The 23,977-nt window shown below is 42.4% G+C and overlaps 2 protein-coding genes across 3 annotated transcripts in view; one reads left to right on the top strand and one right to left on the bottom strand.

Annotated features, from left to right (window-relative positions):
• Positions 1-3,667: 3,667 nt before the first annotated feature.
• Positions 3,668-14,191, bottom strand: CNIH4 (cornichon family member 4). Its single transcript, XM_006133415.4, has 5 exons — positions 14,034-14,191; positions 10,917-10,985; positions 6,849-6,961; positions 5,460-5,600; positions 3,668-3,876 (listed from the first exon to the last, which is right to left on the bottom strand). The coding sequence occupies exons 1-5, from the start codon at positions 14,100-14,102 to the stop codon at positions 3,849-3,851; spliced, it is 420 nt and encodes a 139-aa protein (XP_006133477.1). The 5' UTR covers positions 14,103-14,191; the 3' UTR covers positions 3,668-3,848.
• Positions 14,192-16,857: 2,666 nt separating this feature from the next.
• NVL (nuclear VCP like) overlaps positions 16,858-23,977 on the top strand; it is an 84,136-nt gene continuing 77,016 nt past the window's right edge. Inside the window, exons 1-4 of one of the 2 annotated variants that reach the window (XM_075925268.2) lie at positions 16,858-17,024; positions 18,593-18,666; positions 21,649-21,701; positions 21,825-21,924. In XM_075925268.2, the coding sequence (XP_075781383.2) occupies positions 16,968-17,024; positions 18,593-18,666; positions 21,649-21,701; positions 21,825-21,924 (284 nt within the window). In that variant the 5' untranslated portion in view covers positions 16,858-16,967. The remainder of the gene's footprint in view (positions 17,025-18,592; positions 18,667-21,648; positions 21,702-21,824; positions 21,925-23,977) is intronic. The other variant, XM_006133417.5, reaches the window with a different exon arrangement.

The following is a 23,977-nucleotide window of genomic DNA, read 5'->3' as shown; positions in this document are numbered from 1 at the left end:
CTTTAAACTTAGTCACTGCCATGAGCAGTACCACGTAACTATTAGAATGCTGGGGGTTTGGAAATATTTATTAAAAGTAGATGCCATAATATCTACCCTTGGCCCTGGTACTTACCTTTGCTGTTCCTTACTTTGCTTCTGTCTGGAATTTTGTTAAATACCCATTAGAAAATCATTTCACTTCTGTACACAAATTACTGTTTAAAAACTATAAACTGAGGCATGTTTGGCTACAGCAAACTTCCCTTTGTATGTACTAGACTTTTCCCTTACAGCCATCAGCTACATCTGTTTGCCACTCTTAGGCCTTATCTCTACTGCCAATTTCAAGCAAGTCTGCTGTCAGTGCTAGTAATGGTTCGGGTGCTGCAGTAGACTGTCAGCATTAATTCTACCACCATTTGGACCATCAACATCTTGCCCTTTAAGAGCTTCAACAGAATGTTTTCTGACTGCTGACCTTCATATTGACAAAATACTTTTGGATAAAGGGACTGGGGCAAGAAGTGAGCAGAAGTCTCATACATGTCATTGTTTCAGGAAAATAGGGTCAGACATATAGGCTAATACAATGAGAAGCATCCATTTAGCATAGAAATAGGCTACGAATTTCAAATGCTAAGCTTATTACTGCCTGAGTTCTCAGCATGTGTCTTGTGACGTTCCAAATTCTAGAGTTGCAGTGCAAATCTGGTGTGAAAGGATACTACTTGGTTCCTTGAAGCTACTGGACTACACAAAGACCACCTCACAGAAAAAATGATTTTATTTTTGTTCTGAACACAACCCACAGTGAACACTTGACCCCCAAAAACTGTGCATATCTAGAAGGCAGAGGGAGCCAGTAATTGGAACATGGAGTTGCAATGAACTGTTGGACTCTCTACACAAAACATGATCTTTTCAGCTTAAGTCTTGGGTAATGGAGAGCATATCTTAATAGTACCCTTTTCATTGCTTCTACTCCCAAGCTACTGTTTGGCTCAGGATCTAGTTACCTATGGGCTACGTCTAGACTGGCATGAGTTTCCGCAAATGCTTTTAACAGAAAAGTTTTCTGTTAAAAGCATTTGCGGAAAAGAGCGTCTAGATTGGCACGGAAAAGCACTTTTTGCGTAAAAGCGTCTGTGCCAATCTAGACGCGGTTTTGCGCAAGAAAGCCCTGATTACCATTTTCGCGATCGGGGCTTTTTTGCGCATAACAATACCGCGTTGTCTACACTGGCCCTCTTGTGCAAAAGCATTTGCGCAAGAAGGCTTTTGCCCGAACAGGAGCAGCATAGTATTTCCACAAGAACACTGACAATCTTACATGAGATCGTCAGTGTTCTTGTGGAAATTTAAGCAGCCAGTGTAGACAGCTGGCAAGTTTTTCCGTAAAAGCAGCTGCTTTTGCAGAAAAACTTGCCAGTCTAGACTCAGCCATGTTGTTTATTTACTCATTGATCTAGCCAAGGAGGCAGCTGTCCATCCCCATAAACCAGTGTTGTGAAAATAGTATAAGGTCTGTTTTAAGGCTATTTCCATTCTCACTTTCTGTATAGGGAAAAGCCCCTACCTAGATCAGCATGCATCGTTGTGACATCCCAAACTCTAAAAGTTGCAGTGCAAATGTGGTGTTAAAGGATACCTCTTGGTTCCCTAAAGCTAGTGGACTACCCCAAGTAGGTTGTACTTTCGCAATAGGCTGTCATAACACAAACAGCACCGGACTCCATTCATCTGTGCTTTTATCATTTTCTACACATTGCAACCATAATAAAACAAAAAGCAAATTTGACCCAGCCTCCTTAGCAAAAAGCTACACTGGACAGGCAGCTGCTTTTACTGTGCTACTTAACCTCCATCTCTCTGTAATTTGCACCTCTCCCCCACTCATAAATATTTCAGTTTTCTTGCCTAAGTTAGTGAGCAGCAATAACTAGTGATGAACAGTGGGTAAGGTGGTAGAAAGTGACACAGAAAAGTGAGAGAGTTAACTGGCCTTTTGACTGCAAATTAGAAGCTGTGACTTTTCATGCAGGTAGCCACAAGGCACAAATTCTGGAAGACATCTGAATTATTTGTATTAGGTAAGTAGCTGGTAGCACTGTTAATTTTTCTGCATCCTGTTTCCTCTGCAGCTAATGACAATCCTTCCTTAGTCAGGTGCACATTTCATGACAGCAGCTGGAAGTGCAGAATGGATTGACAGTGCATACAGCATGCTGGACATCTTGCTTAACTTTTCTACTGCTACTGAAGATCATGCTATTATTTTTAAGATTGTAGCATATCCCATTGACTACAAAGTACACAGTGCTGCAACACAGGAGCAATTTGCCTTCGCATAGGTAGTAAGCTAGGCAGCAGTAGAGAGAGAGTATTGTTACTGTGCCCTAATGCCCATTCCTTTTGTGATTACTCCTAGGACTCACTTGCGTTTGTTTTTTAAACCACAACCCTTGTTTTCTGGACTTCCTTGCAACATCCTCACACTGCAGTATCTATTGAGAAAGTGTCAGTTCTTTAAAAAGGCAGGTACCATCTCTATTTTGGCTCTCATGCTGTACAAAGCATATTATTGGCACATAAACATGGCAACAGTGCAGTACTTTGTAATGCATAATTGGTTTGGATTTTGGAACAACTAGTGGCTAAACATGGCAAGTTTATTGTTCTCAAATAAAAGACCAAGGCTATCCCAGCAAGAAAGTTAAAGGCCAGATACTGATGCTTGATTTTTCCCAATTATTTAAATGTCTTTTCTCCTGGTCTCAAAGAATAAGGATCTGTAGCACTTTTAACATCAGGTTTAAGACCTCATTTCAACTATAATTTTTGCGTATCAAAATTGAAGAGGAATTATTGCTCCTGGGATAGCATCTTAGGCCCTCCTATCTGAGTCTTGCAAAGACTTGATTTCACTTATGAAGACTCAGTATTTTAAAAACAGCTCAGCTAGTTGATGGGGAGCAGTAAGAAAGAGCTGCCTATCATTAAAATAACTGACAAAGTTCTGTAGCTCAAGAGCACCATTCTTTGATACAGATTTATTCCTGAGTCACCTGTCTAGACATAGAAATAGCAAAGTCCTGGATAAGACTGAGAGGTCACTTAGCTTTATTATAGCTTCTGCCATACTCCCTATCCTTTGCCATAATGCATCGATTGGGCTACGCGTGGAGACTCGTTCAGGAGCAATGTATGGTGTAGCAAGAGCATAAAGGCAAAAGATAATCACAATGTTTATGTTGGTCCAGAAGTTTACCCGGAAGCACTGATAAGGATAGTTTGATGTGGGGGCTTTATACCATACAGAAAATGAGAATGGAAATAGTGTCAGGGTTGTTTTTTTTAAGGCTACTTTCACGATGCTGGTTCATGGAATAGCTCCAAGCAGGTGAAAGATCTATGCCGGTAAAAGATACATTGCAGCACCAGCCTGCAGATCTTGGCAGCACTTACAAAAGGCCCTTTTGGATGAACAACTGTATTAAACCTGCTCTTAAATTTACATCTGGACCTTCCACTGGTGTAGAGCAGAGATCTGCAAAACCACGCTGTCTTTTCCTTTCTTCTTTAGAGTGCAAGCTGCTGTGCTACATGATCAGTTCCATCTAAAAACTTCATCCAACAGACTAAGTGTGATGTGAAAGGAACAATCAACTGCTACAGGAACTCAGTGTCATGGTTTTTAAAATATTTTATGTTAAAAATACAGCAAAAATAGCTTTGTTCAAAGAGGAAAAAATATACTGCATGACACCACCAGTCTAGGTATGTTTGAAAGTGTCTCTGGCTCCAACTGTTCACTGGAGTGATTCCGATGGTTCAGAATTTGGCAATTAATCTGTTCCTTTTCAACTTCAGTCATTTATCAAAGCCAAGATCATACTGTGGCAAGACAAAAGAGGTCATCAGTGTATTAGTACAACATAAAACTGTAGGTGGTCCCAGACTTGCAGTCAGAGGGGATGCAACTCGTTTCCTTAAGTAAATGAGAGATCATGGCCACCTTCAACTTTATTATGAAGGCAAGATTCTCAGAGATTAACTCGCAGCATGCAATGGTCGATCTTGAAGTGATCAGATGGCCAATCCTGTGATAAGGTTTGCATGAGACATGTCTATTAAATTTGGACCTCATGCAGCTCCTTTTCTGGATAGCTGTTAACCATCACTTTTTATTCTGCAAGTGAAATCTATTTAGCACCCAACATGCCACTTGCAATAGATTCTTTACAAGAATACTTTGCTCAGATTTCCAAGATATGTAAGGGTTAAAAATATTAACATAGGTACACAGAATTCCCAATCTCTCTCTACATGGGATAGCATTTAAAATGATGTTCAGGGAGTTTAGGCCTAAAATTTACATTTTGAAAGGTTTTCTTTAAAACTTGATTAATAGAAGTGGGCTTTTGGGAGAGGGAAGGAAATTGGTTTCATTGTAACCAAATATGAAAAACTAAAACCAGATATGAAACTACCCAGTACAGTTACAGCTAAACTGGAGAGATACTTACTGTGGGCCTGTGCTGGATATGACTAAAATTAAATCCAATTTTTAAAACTTTTTAAAAATCTAAAGCGATACCAGTAATAGACAAGTGAAATGCCACTACGGCCCACATTCTGCTATTATTTACTTTACTTCAAATTTAAAGTGTACATTAAATTAATTGTTTATACCCTCTACATCAAGTCAGCTTCAGAGTTTGTGTGCAGCTGTTTTCAAAAGAATGCAGCTTTCCTATTCCCACATTAGAAATATGAAGTATCCCTTCATCCCTGCACAATCTAGAACAGGGCTACTCAACTCTGGAAATCCTGGGGCCCACAATAATACAGCACATGCCAAGGGCCACAATTATATGCAAATAGTTTCTTTCATTCTGAAGGGCATGAATACAAAAATTAAGACTATACAACACACAGGCCCCATGTAAGTCAGTTCGCTGATATTAATAAAATGCAATATTTACCCTTTCCCACTCATATAACAGCACTTTTAATGAGCAATGACAGTCCAGGAATTTAACTACAAAAACGCATCTCAACAGAAGACCATTAGATTGACTACTTTTTTGTTTTGGCTTCCACCTGCGGGCTGCAAACAAACGGGCGACCAGCCACGTGTTGAGTAGCCCTGATCTAGAATACACCATGACAGAAGCTGGTGTATGAAGTGCTGATTCCCCCAAAATAAATCAACATCCAAGTTAGAAGTGAGTCAAGCCTGCTTGTTGAACAAGGGGCTATCAAGTTAATTTTAAAGGAAAAATTAAAAACTAATTAAGGGAAATATTTTGAGCATGTTTAACCAGGACTGTCAGGAGGTATCGCTTGGGCAAACAGCTTAAATAGGATGCAGGAGGAGGACAGATATCAGCAGTTACAGTGGCAGAATAAAAGAAATATGAAATATTAGTATGACAATTCCTTTGCTCTTACGCTGCACAAGATTTAAGACTAACCTGTAAAGGTACATGAAGAAACAAAGCAGGTGAAAGCCTAGCTTAATCATGGCTTCCTTCATGTGCGATTTCAATTGTCCTCTATTGTGGATCTCTGTGGGGTCAAACACCCCCATGTTCCCACTTGGCACCATAACAAACCTGAAAGATTTAAAACAAAGCTATTCGTTATCATAATTTTAGTATCAGTATTAAAAACAAATCTTACTGAAACATGCAGAGAAGGAACACAAAGACATTTTAAGAGTAACTACGGAGCTGCGTCCCCTGCTCACTATGCTTACCAACCCCCCTGTCTCGGATGGCAGGGTACAGGAGCAGGCTGGGGGTAGATGCCTGGCCAGGGGGGAAGGGGCAGGAGCAGGCTGGGGGTATAGGGTCTCGGAGGACGAGGTGAGTGAAGGGGATAGCAGTGTAACCTGTGCCTGTAAATACCAGTACAACAACATCCACAACAGCAGTTGTAGTGCTATACTCACATAGTTACAACAGCAGTACATGAACTGTCTTTACACAAGCGGCGAGGAGTCCTGTGGCACCTTATAGACTAACCGAAGTGTTGGAGCATAAGCTTTCGTGGACAAAGACCCACTTCGTCAGATGCATGTAGTGGAAATTTCCAGAGGCAAGTATAAATATGCAGGCCAGAATCAGGCTAGAGATGACGAGGTGGATCCATTCAGGGAGGATGAGGCCCACTTCTAGTAGCTGATCTGGAGATGTAAATACCAAAAAAGCAGCTTCTCCTCTCTTGCTATTCACACCTCTGGTCTGAATATTTATACCTGCCTCTGGAAATTTCCACTACATGCATCTGACCAAGTGGGTCTTTGCTCAAGAAAGCTCATGCTCCAACACTTTGGTTAGTCTATAAGGTGCCACAGGACTCCTTGCCGCTTTTGCAGATTAAGACTAACATGGCTACCTCTCTGATACTCGACACCACAGTCTCTGGGTGAGATTTTAAAGAGAGGAGTGAAACCTGAAAGAGGTGAATCTAACAAGCATGTGAGCATGGGACACATGATCAGAGCAATAAGAGGAAACATACTAATTTCAAAAGCTCAAGCCATAAAATCCTTGAAAACTTCAGGCTGCCTCACAATGTCAAGATACTTTGTCATTATAACTTTTACTCAAGAATGTCAAACTTTGCTGCAATTTCAGCTAAAAGTGCTGGAGGTCAATCATCTTAGTCTACATGGGAAATTTTTGAAAAGGCCAGACCTGTGACAATTTCAAAGCACCTACAGTGAATTAATGACTCAAGGATAAAAATGAAATATCCATTCACAATGTACCAGCACAACATAGGCTTTATCTTCAAAATCAAATATTGAAAGTAGTAAAATTTCAAGAGGACAAGAAAATAAAATCCTTTGCACTTACCTATATATATTCCAGCTTGCTACTGGTAAATTGAGGAGGAAGATGAACCAGTGCAATGAAACAAACATTAACACAGTGACAACAGTATGGCCAATCAATTCTGGGACCACCCACTGCAAATAAAGAATTACAGAAGTGTAAACATTTATGGAGAGTACTCCTTACAGAAAGCAACCCTCACTTAAAGTACGTCAAAACTTACATGTGTAGAGTGGATAAAAATGGATTAAAATTAAAATCTGATTTTTATTTAGAATCAAACTTTTTTTTTCCCCCAAAGAAAAAATTTATTTAAAATTAAATTTGCAATGATGACAAACTATATGAAGGCCTAAATTTATTATAATCTACTAAAACTATATGTAGAATTAAATAACGTTAAGCAGTCTATGAGTATGTATACACTTGCACCCTCTTTCGAGAGAGGGATGCAAATGCAGCTGAGCAAAACTGCAAATGAAGCGCGTATTTGAATTTCCCGTGCTTCATTTGCATAATCGCGGACCGCCGCTATTTTGAAATACCCTATTTTGAAATAAACCCTGTGTAGATGCGGTTATTTTGAAAGAAACCGCTTCTTTCGAAATAACCGGTAAACCTCATTTTTTGAGGAGTAAAGATCATTTCAAAAGAAGGGGTTTCTTTCAACATAACCATGTCTACACAGCGTTTGTTATTTCGAAATAGGGTATTTGGAAATAGCAGGGTCCGCGATTATGAAAATGAAGCATGGGAAATTCAAATCCACGCTTCATTTGCAATTTCACTCAGCTGCATTGGCAGCCCTCTCTCGAAAGAGGGTGCAAGTGTAGACATACCCTATGTTTGCTGCCAAAGTTTTAAAGAAAATCAAAATACTGAACTGGTGAAAGTCAGCGATTAAGCCTGCTAACCCAGCTTTTGACAGTATTAACTTCTTCTGCAGTGCAGAATGTTTTCTTCAGTTTTCTCAAATAGTTCATTTCAGTAAATATTTCATTGAAAAGTTGACAAACCACTTGGAAGTAGAAAAAGCAGGAAAGCTTATTTTCCTCTTACAATATATAGATGAAAATTAGGTGAAAGAGGATGAACTCTACTACTTCTAAAAATCTTTAAACACAGAGGCTATGTCTTCACTGCGGTGCTATTTTGGAATACCAGAGGTATCCCGAAATAGCAATGTTGTATCTTAACAGTGTGCCCGGTATTTGGATATATAATGGGCTCACTATACTGATGTCCCTGAAAACCTTGTTCCACGAGGAGTAAGGGATGTTTTGGATTAGCAGGTTATTTCAAAATTTGGTTCTGTGTAGACAATGCCAAATTACAAAATAAGCTATTTTGAAATTGACTCAAAATAAGATACACAATTTGCATAGCTCAAATTGCACAGCTTATTTTGAGCTACAGGTGCAGTAGTGATCAGAAACAATCATTTAAATTCACTATCTACAGATAATACTTCCTTTGATAAGTAAATCAGTTAGAGATGCAAAATATGTTCTGAAACTTTTCTTATGTTTCTGGCACATTTAAGATAACCTTTTATTAATTTTATTTACAAAAAAATGCTATTTTGAGTATTTTTTGTTTAAATTTCAATTTTCATCCATATAGAAATTGATGCAAATCACAAGCAGGGGGTAAAAAGGTAATAAGAAATGCATCGCTCCCCATTTTCTATTATGAAAGTTAAAAATTAAGAATGTGAATATACACATATTTGAAGCTGTATAATTGTTTAAATATGTACATACAAACTTGGGATGTAAGTGAATAGTCAAGTCGACTATTGCTCCCCCCTTTGCTGCCTCTGTAGCAGAGGCAGCGGGGGGGGGGGAAGCAGGAGCCAGTTCTGGGGGGAGCCAGCTTATAAGCCAGTTCCCCCGGCACCATCTTCACAGTGGCACCTGCTCCCCCCTCCGCGAGGGGGGGCCAGGGGACCCTGCCACAAAGCAGCCTCTGACCACTGTGGCCTGGGCTGGCCACTGACAGGGACAGCTGGACCAAGTGCAAGCTGGGACTGAGCAAGCCCAGCTCCTACTACATTTAAACTGCACAGCTGCAGCAGGGGTAGTTCCTGGACCCAGTGCAAGCTGGGGCTGAACAAGGCTTCCCCTATCAACAAATTGTGTAGTTGATAAAATTTTAATTGACTATACGATTAGTGAATTACCTGCCTCTGAACATCCTTCATACAGACTAGAGATGTTAGTGTGCAGCTGTGTAAATGATTAACTGATAGGATTAACTGATAAGACCAGGCCTAACATCCCTATTAACCAAAGAGAATCCACCTTTCTTTAGGAACAAAAACTTAAATTAAAAACATGATTAAAATGTATTTAAATAAAAGGTTTCTGCAGGCAGATTTAAATATTGATTAAAATATTTAGAACAAAGCAATTTAAATCCATCTGTCTAAGGATTTCTGGAAACATTTCCCTACTCTATTAGATTTTTATTTATATTTTTTAATATGTATAGGTTAGTTTGGTGGTAAGCCAGAGAGAAAGAACCTATATAGCACTCAATTATATGAATGGCTTCGGCTCCACTGAAATGCATCAACTCCTGGGATGAAACACAATCTCTATTTATACACAACTACACTACACAACAATTTAAGACAGAAAGTGAAGAATATTAATTTCTGTATCAATATCAAAGAACATAGGGATTTAGGTAAGTAGAATATAATGAAATCTGGACATGAACTCACAAACCCACTATTTTAGGAAAAGTGCTACAGGAATTCAATAGATTCTTCATTTTACATTTTATCAGTTTCATAAATGTATTTACTCAGCAAAATGATCCCCTACACTTACGAGTTTACTTATTTGTCCATTCAATTCAACAGAAATGTAACATTTACCCAGTTAATTCTTAGGGGAAAAAAATCGTAACTACTTTGACCATACAAAAAAATAAGTCAGAGAGTGGGAAAAGAAACATATTCAATTGATCTGAAATACGTTTAGCTAAATTAGTAAGTTTGATTTCCCTCTATCATTATTATGAAATAACTTTAAAAAGTTATCCCAGATTCTCTACTCACTGTAGAGTAAAAAACAGAAAAAAGCATGCCCAAGAAATTACTATTTATCACTTTGAATAAAGGACATCTGAATAAGTAAAACGTACACAATGTGAACAAAATGTACCAAGTATACATAAACATGGGGGCCATCTGAAAACCCAGAAAACTGACAAATCAATCCTTTTTTTCCCCTTGATGCTGCCCTGGCCACAGTGCAATTAGCCACTTCTCAGTGTTTGCTCAATTTGACCCAGTCTCTCTGCAAATCATGATTTTTTCAGAATACAAAGGAGTCAGAAAATAGGTGGTATATCTGAGTTTGCTGCAGTAAAGACCTCAACAATGTAAAACCAACAAAAGCAAGAAAAGTAACCCCACTATCATCAACCCATGGCCACATGGAAAGTATGCCGGATCCCCATTTGAAATTTTCAGTTTCACAAATAGATACAAACCAAAAAAGATTAAATAATAATAATCAATATCTGTTGAATTTCACACAAAACTCCATGAAAACCCATTAATTCTGCCATGTCTAATATTTATGCCACTCAAAACCAAAATAAGTGTGTCCGTGTGTCCACATAAATCAGTCTCTAAGCAGATGTATAGTATTTAAAATTATACAATTTCTCATGTAGACAAGGCCTGAGAACACTTTTGGTCAAAAAAGGCCAGGAATAATAGCCAGATTGCTGATAAAGTAAATAAAGAGCTTTAGAAAGATCACAATAACCGTGTCACAACCAGAAATTCTTGTTCTGCCTCATGCCCAGGGACAGAAGAAGAGAATTTAGAGATTCTAAGCAGGGGGCTGTCTAAGATGCAGGTATGGAGCCAATCTATGGGCTGCCTAAAAGCATCATGAAGGCGGGAAATGCTGTTCGTCATCCTAAAAGACTTTCTAGGAACTCCGATGAAGGAAATGTGTGAGAGAAGAAAAACAACCAACACCATTCAAAAATACATAACACTTCTTATTGTTTCCACATAGGATATACTGAGTTTTATGAAATTAAATGCAAAAGAAGATTTCTTACTTTATTTAGTTTTGAGCAGCAAGACCTTGCATTAATATAGTCACATTCCAAATCTGATAGTGTTATTATCTGAAGTTCAAGATAAGGAACATTTTTTGTCATACAGAATTTAAATTCTCAGAGTAATTATGCGCATATTCACTATAGGACAGAGCAAAGTAAGGCTTTAATTGGGACACTTTTAAAGCCCTTTTCTGTTACAGCACACTTTCACATTTGAGGTAAATTACATCGATTGTAGTGAAGAAAATAAAATATTGCATCACATATGTGAGGAAAAGATCTGGGATACAGTGGTATCAGTATACAAGTGACCTCATAATGGTTTTTACCAAGGATTCTGGACCAAGTTATTCAACACACACAACACAGATTAGGGAATTCCATAAGGTGGGTTATTTCTCAAAGCAGTTTCCTTTGCTGGGCTTTGTCCTACAACCCTTATTTTTTTACAACTGGTCCTTCAGACATCAATAGAATTTAGACTAGGTTCAGATGCTTTTGTTGGAAACAGTAATTCTTAGCTGTAAATACAGTATTTCTTAACTCATTAAGGATATTCCCATCAGACAGAACCGTTGTAAATTATATGTTGGCATCTTAGAGTGCTTTGAGATCCCCAAATGCAAATTGCTAGAAAAATGCAAACTGATGTTTATTTTATAACTAGTGCCCAGATACACTTCAAAAATTGTCCATCACCAGACTATAATCATTACATTACTTCAAGAAAAAATAAGAGGTGTTTTAATATCAGAACTAAAAGGTAATCTGTGAAGGAAAAATGTACACTTTTTTTCTTTATTACACACAAAGTCACCAGAAAGGTTTAAAAACATTACTTCTACCTTTTAAAAATACACTAGCAACAATATTAGGGTTCTCTATGTTCATCTGGAGAAGTGGGATTCTATCACAAGAAACAGATTCCAAAAGAAAGGATTTTAGTTCAAAAAATTCTCTTTAAAGGAAGACTTACTCCCCATTCCTCCCCTAATGAAGTGTATGAAAGTTCAAATTCCAAGTTTTCTAGCAAAAACAAGACCCTTGATATTCCTGATTTTAAGGCTTTCTGGTTTTGATTTATTTTAGAAACAAAACCCTGGCCATCTTTTGTGTGTCATGATGAAACTAGAGAAGATTTTTATAAAGACTCAGTGCCCTTTGTATCCTAACAATGTCATAAAACAACAAGGGCAATTAGAGAAACCCTGTGCAAGGTGAAACCTTTGTAATTCTACCAGGAACTAGTGGCACATTAACAACAAGAATAAATACATTTCCAACAGAATAAAACATCTCTAGAATCCACAGGACATTGAGAAACTTTCTTAATCCAAACTTTTAGAAGTTTCTGAGATTTAAAAAATACTTTTGCACCCCTCTCCTGCCAGAAAGATCAAGACCATACAGATCACTATAACATGAACTATGTGGAAACAACTAGGGGTGTTAAAATGAGGTTATTTACTAAATCAAGTAGTTGATAGGCAGCTGGCTCAGTAGCAGGGATCAAAACCTGCTGTGCCTCTGCAATTTAAAAAAGGCAATAGGAGTTGGGCAGTCTACCCCCTGGGGGAGGTCCCCAACTCCCCACTGGGACTCCCTGCAGACAGGAACTGCTGCAGTTTAGTGGCCCGTCAGTGGAAGGTGCCAACTCCCTGCTGGGACCCCTCATTGACAGGGGCTTCTGCTGGAGCAGACGTCCCTCCCCTGCCAACTGCTGCCTCTGATACAGAGGCAGCAAGGGGGGGGGGAATCCAACTAGTCAACTCAACTACCTAATAAGTGTGTTTTTCCTTATGTGGACTATAAGGCTACGTCTACACTGCAGGCTTCTTGCGCAAGAATTGTTTTGTGCAAGAGTTCTTGTGCAAAAGGTCTTCCACAAGAGCGTGACCACACTGCCAAGAGCATCATGACAGCATGGATGCTCTCTTGCGCAAGAAAGCTCTGATGGCCATTTTAGCCATAGGGGTTTCTTGCACAAGAAAATCATGTTGCCTGTCTACACTGCCTTCTTGTGGAAGAGCTCTTGCGCAAGAGGGCTTATTCCTCGTATGGAGAGGAATAACTCTTCTGGAAGAAACCCTTTTCCAACATTGTACTGCAAATTTACTTGCCCAAGAACACGCGTGCAGTGTAGACACCCGGCAAGTTTTTGTGCAAGAACACTTGTTCTTGCGCAAAAAGCCTGCAGTGTAGACGTAGCCTAAGTGTAAGCCACATATAGTAATGAACTGAAATTTTCTATTTAGAGAATTGGATACTGCACACTCATTACTAAGCCATGTTTTTACAGGTTTTCTGTGTTATAGAAATGTTTTCATGAAACAGCCTATTCCTCTCCAGCCATCTCGAGTCCTAGCAACATTCTCCAACTTCCTTTTTAGCCCCTTTTGGATTCTGTTCCAATTTTATCATGATGCAACACATGTGACATAACTGTTAATGATAATCCAAGAAGGTGCATCAGATTGTGATTGTTACCATGATGAAATGTTTATGACAAAGGAACCTCCATATTTATTGTACAGATTTTTTTTAATCCTTAACCAATTGTTCTTCATTCTCCAGCTAAAGCAGAGACCCATCAGTGAGACACAGATGAAAGATCCTATGTAAACTACCAACAAAAAAATTCCCCCAAATACAGAGAAATTCACAAGTGTGATTTTCAATCTTAGTATTAATCCAATTAACAGAAACTAACAATACTGGAGAGGAAATTTAGGTCCCAAATGAGATTTTGCAACAAATAGGATTTGACAAAAGCCAGTAGCCACAGAAGTGCTTTCCTAACTTTTAAAACAGCTTGTGAATGAAATCAGGCCTTGTGGCTTAAACGTGTACCCGGGCCGCAGAATCCGGACGGACGCATCTTCCAACCCCCTGCTGCCAATCACCATCGCTGGGTACCATACCCGCCCCCACCCCCTCATGCCAACTCCTCCCCTCTCCTCCGACCCGGGACACTTCCCCGGTGGTCCCCACCGTACAGCCTCCCACTCCGGCCCAGCCCCCAATTCCCCGTGTTGCCGCCTGCCCGCCCCGCTACCGCCCCCCCCCCCCCGTGAGTCTCCCCGGCCCGGCCTGGCCCCCTCTCCCGCAGGATACGAAATACACGGAGAGGAAGATCAGAGCGCAGCAATCAATGAGCGAGAAGATGAACACAACGGACTCCATGCCACCAGCGCCGCCCTGCCTCCCGGCCACCGTACACTGCAGTTTCCGGCTCTCTTCCTCCTCCCCCGTTCACCGTCTCAAGCTGTACATGCCCGCCCCTCGGAGCTCACCCCGCGGCATGCTGGGAAATGTAGTCTTCACTTCCCTCCCTAGACCTGCAAGGGCTGCTGCAGGCAGCAGTGAGGTGGTGACCCCTGGGAAGGGAAGCCTGGCCTAACGTTTGGGATGAGGCAGGGAGAAATCCCTCACCTTTCAGATATCAGTCCTGCTCTGAATAGGGCCCCGGGAAGGGGCTGGGACTATGAGGATGGGATGGGGACCTTTGCACAGAACAGAATCCCAGTAGCACACATCTTTCTCAGTCCCACCCAGGAATCCCAGACCCCAATGCAAACCCATTCACTTCCTCCCTCCAGGAGAAAGCACATAATCCTAATAGCTGCCACAGCTGGGCCAATGGGATGGAGGGAGATTAGCATAAGATTTAAAATCATAACTTTAAAATTTAATGGTGGTGACATTAATAAAACAAAATCCATGAGAGTTAGGTTATTCCTAAAGTTAAGGTTCTTATTGCATTACTAACTGTGCATGTGTAACCCAGAGGCACTAAGAAGGGAGAGTAAAGTCTGTCCATTAGCTATACACATGCACATCTTGTTATTTCAATAACATAACTAACAAGAGAAACAGAAATGTTACTACCTGCAGAATGTGGAAGGCAGAAAAGTTAACATTGTGTTAAAGTTTCAAGAGAAGGGGGAGTTGAAAATAACTGACCTGTCATGCTAGGTAGGGTAGCCAGGTATCTGCTTTTCCACCTGAACACTCAGTTGACAAGGAAACCTGGAGGCTCCAGTCAGCACAACCAACAATGCTGTTCAAAGTCTGTTTGGTGGTTCAGTAGGGCTAAGACTGGCTCCATACCTGCCCTGACTCCATGTGGTTCCCAGGAAGAGGCCATCAGGCTCTTGCAGCTACTAGGTGTACAAGAAGGCAAGGAGCCTCTGTGTGCTTCCCCTGCCCTGAGCACCAACTTTGTTGCTCCCATTGGCTGCACGGGAACCACAGCCAATGGGAGGTGCTGGGGCAGAGCATGGAGCCTCCCTAGCCTTGTGCCTATGAGTTGCAAAGACTTGATGACCTTCTTCCAGAAGCCATCTTAGGTAAGCACCTCCGAGACTCCACAACTCTTCCTGTGCACCAACCAACACTGAGCCCCTCCTGTACCCAGAACCCCTTAGCCCTAGTCTAGAGCCTCTTCTGTACCCCAAACTCATCATCCCTGGCCCCAACCCAGAGCTTGCTTCCCCATGTCAACCCTTTGCCCCAGCCCTGAGCCCCCTCCTGCATCCAAACTTCCTCCCAAAGCCTGTATCCCCGCTACACTTCACAATCCTCAGCCCCATCCTCACCCAAATCAGTCATCTCTAGCCCCATTCCAGAGCCCACACTCCTAGCTGGAGTCCTCATGCCTCCTATCATCCCAACCCTCTGCCACAGCTGTTCTGAGCCCTCTCCAGCACCCCCAAACCCTAATCCCTGACTCCCCTCTATCTAGCCCACAACCTCAGCTAGAACTCTCATTCACTCCTACACCCCAACCCCTGGCCCACCATGGTGAAAGGAGGGCCCAAGCATAATATTTTCAGACCCAGTGCAAACTTATAACACAGACCCCCCTCCCGCACACATACCACAAGGTGTAGCATGGGCTGGATCCCAGTGAAGTGTCCTCTCCTGCCATGTGAGGGCCCTGGATGAAAGTAAGGGAAGATAAAGTGAAGGGGCACAGCCTCAGGGATGGTGCTAGTGGAGATAAAGGTAAGTTTTGGGCCATTATTAAGTTGGCAATCCTGATGCTAGACTTGTCAAACTGAGTGTTGTGTCCGTGCCTGAACTTTGCATTTAATTTACTTGGCTTACTGATAAGCAGGGCTCGACAAATAATGCAATCTACTTGCCCGTGGCGAGCAGATTGCAACCCGGAAGAGCCGGGTTCAGGTGATCTGTGCATACGCAGATCGCCGGAAAGCACGGCTGGCAAGCAGGGCTTGCCGCGGTTCAGTGAGCCCTGCTGATAAGGCTCCTAGGCATTATAACACCAATAATAAACAAATAATGGCATGGCATTAATTGACTCATCCTGGCATGGTTTTAACTGAAACACCGGTCATTGCTGGGGCCTCAGTACAAGCACCATACAACCAACTTGTCACACTTGTCTCTAAAGCAGGGCTACTCAACACGCAGCCCATGTGTTTGCGGCCCACAATCCGATTGTTTGAGTCCCGCTGTGTGGTTTGGGTTTAGATGGGGCTCAACACGCAGGCTGCGTGTGGGAGCCAAAACAAAAAGGTAGTCAATATAATTGTCTTCTGTTGATATGCATTTTAGTAGCTAAATTCCTGGACTCTCATTGCTCATTAAAAGTGCTGTTATCTGGGTGGAAAGCAGGCAAATATTGCAGTTTGTTAATATCGGCAGAACAGATTTAAATGGGGCCTGCCTGTTGTGTCCTGCCTTAATCTTTGTATTCATGCCTGTTAGCGTGAAAGAAGCTAATTGCATGTATGTGCCACCACACTTAAGTTGAGGCCCTCTGCATGTGCTGTATCATTGTGGCCCCCGGGGCTTCCAAAGTTGAGTAGCCTGACTCTAACAAGACATAGTAGCTGATGTCCACACCTCCTACTACTAGGGCTGCCAATCAAGTCGGGCTATTTTGAACGGGGCCCTTCGGCCGGAGACGTAGGTGCCTTGGCTGGTGCCTGCACAGAATTGCAGCGCGGATCTCTGGCTCTGGCGGCGCAGGGTAGCCTAGACTCAGGCCCTTTCGCTTCGTCTGTCCGGAGCTGCTGGGCGATGCGGGGCCGCGCGCGGAGCTTTGCGGACCCTCGCCTGAAGCAGCGAATCAAGCAGGTGCCGCTTCCCCTCCCCCGGGTCTGCTCCTGTCTCGCCCCGCCCCGCCCCCCAGTTCCCTCGCGCGCTCCAAGGCAGTTCGGGGGTTGCCTTGACGTCAGCCCCGAGCCCTGCGCCGGACCCCGCTGCTCCGCGCCAGGCAACGGCGGGCCCGGCGCTCGGGTCTAGGCCTGCTAGTGGCTGTTCCATTGGCCGGGCCCGGCCCGGCCCCGAGCGCGTGTGTGTAAAACGCTGGCCGCGGCCCTGGCTCCCCACGAGTTGCCTGGTGCCGCGGGCTACCCCGCGTGGGGGGCTTTACAACCCGAGACGGGCGCGGTGGGAGGGAATGATTTTACTGCAGCCCTGTTGAGCGAGCGTGTGGTTATTGTGACTGGTGTCTGGATCGCCGCTGGGCACCTTCCACAGACACATTTATCTTTAAAACGCCCCTCTGAGGTATTGAATTATGATCCGCCTCTTACAGGCTGTGAACTGAGACACAGAAATGAGACTGCATGGAAAGTCGAGCAGAATCAGAGATGGAACCCATGAATTCTGTTTCCACATGCAATGCCCTATCAACTGCAGGACCTTTTTTTCTCCATTGTATTGATAGTCAGACTTCGCTGGTTCAGCAACTAAATTAGTGAGAAAAGTTACCCAAAGGGTCATAGTAGCGTGAATTGACTGTTTCATTCACTGTACTACTAGTCATAAAGGATATTAAAAATCTTTTAATACAGTAACCATGTAGCTGCTAAAAGTCTTAACAGTTACATGTGGGCTCTGCTGTATAAAGTTTAGCAGAGGCCACAGCAAAGCCTCTCTAGGATCAGGGCTACCAGCGCCTGCCCACCTGGCATCCAGGGAGGGGACTTCATTTTGGCAGAGAAGCCTTCTCCCCAGAAGCAGCAGAGCATCCTTTGCCCACCTGGCTCCTGGGGAGAAGGCTTTGCTGCCCTGAGATAGTGAAGCCACCCCCCTGGGAGCTGGCTGAATTTAACCAAGACGATTAATCGATAAACATCAGCTTATCGGTTAAATGGTTAGTCGGATAAACTCTAACATCCCTACTAATTATATTTAAACAGTACAACAGGGGAAATATTTTATTTGCATTTTGTCTCACAACAAAGAAATTAATAACTTAGTGCAAGTTGACAATTTAAGTGGCTAATAAGATATTGAAAGCATCCTGATAGTCTAAGCGACGAGGAGTCCTGTGGCACCTTATAGACTAACTGAAGAGTCTAAGTTATTAATCAGTGCTGGCTAAAGTGTCTCCTGCTGCTTTTGCAACACATGTGTGTGGTTAATAATTAAATCAATCGGAGTATTACTGCTCTGTTAATTTACTGTGGATTTGCCCCAATTAATGACATTTGTCAGTTTGGTCTCCAATTTACATTCCAGTAAATGTTGTGAATTGGCTACGTAAATAGCTAAGTTTCCATCAAACTGATAAATAATAATATAACTTTGTGCAAAATAAATTCATACAGTTTCTGATGTTTTAGTTTTTCTCTTGTATATCATCTTGTGAATCAATTCAACAGAAAGTCTAAAATTCTATAAACTCTGCATTGCAGTACCTGAGCAGTAATAAATGTGGTCGATATGTGGACATTGGAATTTTAGCAGCTGGTTTACAGAAAACTTACAGGTGAGCAAAAAGTGTAATCCTTGTATTCTGTTTTTAATAAACAATAGAAATAGTAGTATACATTTGCATATCTAAAAATGTTAATACCGTATTTCTCGTGACAATTATGAATTACACTTCCAGTAGACTTCCGATAATCCGGCACCTTTGGGACCCAGGAGGTGCCGGATTATCGGATATGCCGGCGTATCAGGAGGTACTCCGGCAGGGAAGCTGTGATGGGTCTGCCGGGACCCGCACTGCTACTGGTGGGGCGGGGGGGGAGGGGACGCGGTGGGGAACGGCACGGCGAGGGGCGAACCCTCCACTGTTTTGCAGGGAGGCAGGGGAAGCCCTGCACAGCTGCCGGCAATAGGCCAGCTGGGGCTGCAAGCGGCAGCGGCGGACTTGGGGAAGCGGCTGAGCAGAGCAGCTGGAGCGCTGCCAGGTTGGTCCCACATCGCTGCCCCTCACCTGAGCAGCGCTGTGGGACCAACCTGGCAGCACCCCAGCTGCTCTGCCCCGCTCCGCCGCTTCCCCAAGTCTGTCACTGCCACTTGCAGCCCCACTTGGTCTGTCTCAGGCTGCTGCGCGGGGCTTCCCCCGCCTCCCTGCAAAACGGTGGAGGGTTTGCCCCTCTTTGTGCTGTTTCCCGCCCCCAGGCCAGACACATTATAGACCCGTCACGAGTATAATCCCCTTCCCCTCTCCTCCCCTTTCCTTTCCTGGCCCATGAGCGCATGTGGGGCTCACAGAGCTCCAATTGTCCAGCTGGCTGGAGGACTTCCAGGTTCCAGTTAGTGCCAGACTATCAGGAGTGCCGGACCACTGGATGCTGAACAATTGGAGTTTTACTGTAAAACTAGGTTTGAAAGTTGCTTAGTAAGTCACAGATCTAGGAAAAAGTACAATGAAAATAAATTATTTTCTGGTTAAGGTTTTCTCTGGCAAAATTTCCAGTAATTTTTTTATATTGTTGTACCGTAGAACAGTGTTTCTCAAAGTGGTCCATGGACCCACTCTGAGAGAGCTGCTACTGGGCCGCTCCGGATTGTTTGTTTACTTGCTCTGAAGTCATGTAGAAATTTATTGTGGAAGAGACCTCAAATGATCATCTATTCCAGGGCTACTCAACATGCAGTCCGTGGCCTGTTTGTTTGCAGTCGGTGGTGCAGTTTGAGTTTATGTGGAGCTCAACACGTGACCCATGGGTGGGAGGCAAACCAAAAAAGTAGTCAATATCATGGTCTTCTGTTGATATGCGTTTTAGTGGTTAAATTCCTGGACTGTCGTTGCTCATTAAAGTGCTGCCATATGGATGGAAGTCGGGTAAATATTGTATTTTATTAATAGCAGCAGAACTGGCTTAAATAGGGCTTGTGTGTTTTAGTTTTGCCTTAATCTTTGTATTCATGCCCGTCAGTGTGAAAGAAGCTATTTGCATATATTTGCATATATGTTTGCAAGTATATGCAACCACACTTAAGTTGTGGCCCTCGACAGTGTGCTGTGAGTATCATTGTGGCCCCTGGGGCTTCCAAAGTTGAGTAGCCCTGATTTATTCCATCTCTTTGTATTGAAGCAGGACCAAGTACAGGCAGTCCCCGAGTTACGCAGATCCGACTTATGTCGGATCCGCAGTTACGAACGGGGTTTGCTGCCCGTCTCCCTGGTCTGCTGAGACGGGGAGCAAAGTCTCTGAGGACAGCGGCAGCGGGACAGCCGTGCCGTGTCTGGGCTGTCCGCTGCCCGCGTGCTCCCCGGCTTTGCTCCCCGTCTCCCTGGTCTGCTGGTCTCTGAGGCTTTTCTGTAGTGTTGACGTGCTATTTCAAAATAAGCTATTTCAGGGAAAAATAATCCAAAATAGCTTATTTCAAAATAACTTGCTCTATAGATGTACCCTCAGTTGCCTAACTTTTCAAGGTGTTTTTAAACACCACAGCAAAGAGAATTTTAAAGCATAATTTGAAGGAGGACAAGGAAGTAGCTTTGTTCATGCTTATAGCCTCTCTCTATCGTGGGATATATAGTTTGTGATCTGTTAGTGGAGGAATGGACAGTAACACAGCGGCAGTTTGCCAGGGTTAGCACCTAGCGGGCTACCGCCACTATATTTAACTATATTTACCCGCACAGCTGCAGTTACTGGTGATTGGCCGCAGATCACTGTTCCTAGCCAATGGCAGCGGAATAGGCAGGGGCACTGCTTCCCGCAGTTCCCTTTGGCTGGGATTGGTGATCTGCAGCCAATGGGAGCTGCGATTGCTGGTACCCATAGCCATGCAGGTGGGGGCCCTCCAGGAGTTAACCCTGGTGGACTAGATCTAGCCCATGAGCCAGTATTTATCCACCCCTGTGTTATTGGAAGGGAACTCAGCTGCTTGATCATGAAGTTGGGAGAGCACATTCATTGCAAATGATTAAAGGGTCTGAATTTTTCATTATGCCAAAAAGAAAAAAAAATCCAATGGTTGAACTTAGTGCTTGTGAAAGTAATGGACCACATTGTTTGTAGCTGGGGATACGGTGTTGTGCAAGATTCCATTTTACTAATTTATCAGTGCACCACAAGAAGAACCCATCCTTGTCCAGTTCCTAGCTACGTATGTAGACGTTGTGTATTTTGGTTGGAAATCCACATAGCTGATTCTTCTTTTATATTGCCATTCACTGCTCTATGTGCTCAGCTGACGAGGAATATTGCCATTCACTGATCTATGTGTTCAGCTGAGAAGGCGTTTCGTAATCCACACAAAATGTCCTTTTGAAGACCACTAACTAGAGACCACTGAGATTCACCTTGCACTTTTATCCCCAAAATTTAGTGTAGTATCACACTATTTGAATTGCACCTAATCTTTTTGTAAAGCCTGGGAATACCTTGAACCAAATCACTCTTCCATATGATTTGTTCCTGGATGCACTCATATAAACAATTGTGGAGTGTGTCACTACATGAAAGAAGGCTTCAGTGAGAAACTAACGTGTGCAATTGTTTTTCAGTGCAGAATATGGCCGAAGAAAGAGAAATGCCTTTAGAATTCAGGTTGAGAAAGGTAAGTCTGTTAATATCATGACAAAAATACCAAACAAGTTAAAGAAGCTTTCTGAATTACTGACTACACTGTTGTTGAGCACTTGGTGTCATCTTCTCATCATATTCTTCTGTTTTTCCCTAGTATTTGAGATAATAAGTAATGAGAGAGAATTTGAAGATTTAACCACTTTAGAAAATGAACATGTGGCGAAAAGAGCAAGAGACAGACAAGGAGAGGATGAGTAAGTTGAAAATTTTGCTTTAAGACTACTTCAACGATGATGTTAGTGCTTTGTATCTTTTAAAAAAACCTAACTATGCAGGCCCTGATCATGCAAGCTATTTCATACAGGTGCGCCCTTGTATCCTCATTAGCCTGTTCTTTGCTTGGAGGGGAAAAAGGGCCAGGAGAAGAAGTTCTTAATTCAAGTTACGTTCTAGTGAAGCAGGCCCATAGGCTTGAATTCAACCTGATAACTCACATAAAAACTATACCTTTTTACTGGGGTTATCTTTTTAATTGAGGTATGTGTATGTGTGTGTTTTGAAGACAAGTCCACTGGCCCCGGAAGGGATCCTCGTAGGTAAAAGGTAGGGATGTAAAATCTCGGCAAATCAGTTAACTGGTCAAATGTTAGGTTGACCTAACATTTAACTGGCTAAGTGGGATCTGGGCTGGGGCTGCTGCTGGCTTCCAGGCCCCACCAGAGCAACCCCTGTCTGTGGTGTGTTGGGCTCCCTGCAGATAGCGGCTGTGCTGGTGTCCCAAGCAACTTCTATCTGCGGGATACCTAGGCCTGCTGCGGACAGGGGCTGCTGCTGTCTGTGTCAGGCAGATAGCTGCTTCATTCCTACTGGTTAATGGTTAATCTTTAACATCAGTAGTAAAAGGATTCATCCATGTAGCTTGTGTAGATGGGGGCATATCAGTTAAATCTTTATATCTCCTCTGAGTCATACAGGTCTTATTGCTATTTTTTTGTGCATGAAAACCTGAAATGCGGCATTTCAGTGAATTTTCAAAGGGCACACAGCCTTTTAGTGTTAGAGGTGAGCTTAGAATTTGCATTTCCTGGCTTCTAATCATGTGCACAGTCCCCTAGAGCATTCTGCCCCCTTATATGTGTTGTTTTTTGTATTGTCTGAATTAAAAAGGAGACTTACTTTCAGCATTAAAATATTTGTCACTAACAGAAAATAGCCATTCAAATCAGTGTTTGTAAAATAGCGTATGTTTAATGCAGTACAGAACACACAGATGTTCTGAATTTCAGTCATCAGACCTTTAAACACTTTTCATAACAAGAAATCTGTTGGCTTTTTATTGACCTTATATTTTCTTGTGCAGTCATATATCTGTAATAACAATCTAGAGGACAGTCATTGGAAGAGAGAGATACAGTGATCATTGTCCTGCAGTGCTAATTTCTATGGTCCTGTAGTGCTAATTTCTATGATTAATAGTACAGGGATAATCTGAAAGATTCAGATCTGGACTCATCAAGGTTGGGCAGGCTACAGCAGAGGTGGGGAACCTAAGGGCCAGGGTTCCCCACCCCTAGCCTAATGTACAGCTTTCAGACAAATTCTATCTAGTGTTGGAGTGTAGCTAAATAATTCAAAGAAACTTTTTAATTCTATAGAAACCAACTGTGTACACAAGGATAATATACTACTTAATGTGCCTGACTTCCCACAGTGTGTTTTTATAATGGTGCACATGAACAAAAAGATTTACACTGATATTAGTTGGCTTGAGTGTGATCATATTGCCTTCTAGAGGCTACAGCCTGCTTATGTGTTAATACTGCCACACAAACATGAATATTTCACTTATTTAGTTGTAAATAGGTACTGAGCTGTGGTACTGAAGTATTCTTTTTTAGCTAACACAATTTGTGTGGTTGGTTTATTTATTGGTAAAAAGCAGATTAATAATAGATAATATATTTTTATTTATTAAAATACAAAAATCCCTTGCCTCCTTGTCCCCATAAGGAATTCTGTTCATAATTTCAACCTTTTTATCTTTGGTTTGAATTCTAGCCTCAAAATTTAAAAATGAATACAGCTTTATTTCCTCAGATGTCTCCAGCCACACAAACTGAGTAGGCTATTCCAGCAGGCTTTGAAGTCTGATTTCCGGACTACCAGAATAGCTTTGTGTACTATAGAGAGCCCTGCTGGTGGTGGATAGCTCTGAGGATAGAAAGTTTCCCCTCTTCGACAACCAGATTTAGATTGGAGGGTGGGGCCGGAGGTACATGGCAATTGTATCTCTATTCCTCTCTCACA

Source organism: Pelodiscus sinensis, chromosome 3 (genome assembly GCF_052426305.1).
Source record: "Pelodiscus sinensis isolate ZL-2025 chromosome 3, ASM5242630v1, whole genome shotgun sequence".
NCBI lineage: Eukaryota > Metazoa > Chordata > Testudines > Trionychidae > Pelodiscus > Pelodiscus sinensis.
This window is presented reverse-complemented; position numbering and strand designations above follow the sequence as displayed.

Excerpts from the sequence above, each read along its gene's own strand:
- CNIH4 (XM_006133415.4), bottom strand. The coding sequence starts at position 14,102 with ATGGAGTCCGTTGTGTTCATCTTCTCGCTCATTGATTGCTGCGCTCTG. Across the intron at positions 10,986-14,033 it reads TCTTCCTCTCCGTGTATTTC|ATAATAACACTATCAGATTT; the intron begins GTATCCTGCGGG and ends CTTGAACTTCAG. Across the intron at positions 3,877-5,459 it reads TTCTTCATGTACCTTTACAG|TATGATCTTGGCTTTGATAA; the intron begins GTTAGTCTTAAA and ends GTCTTGCCACAG.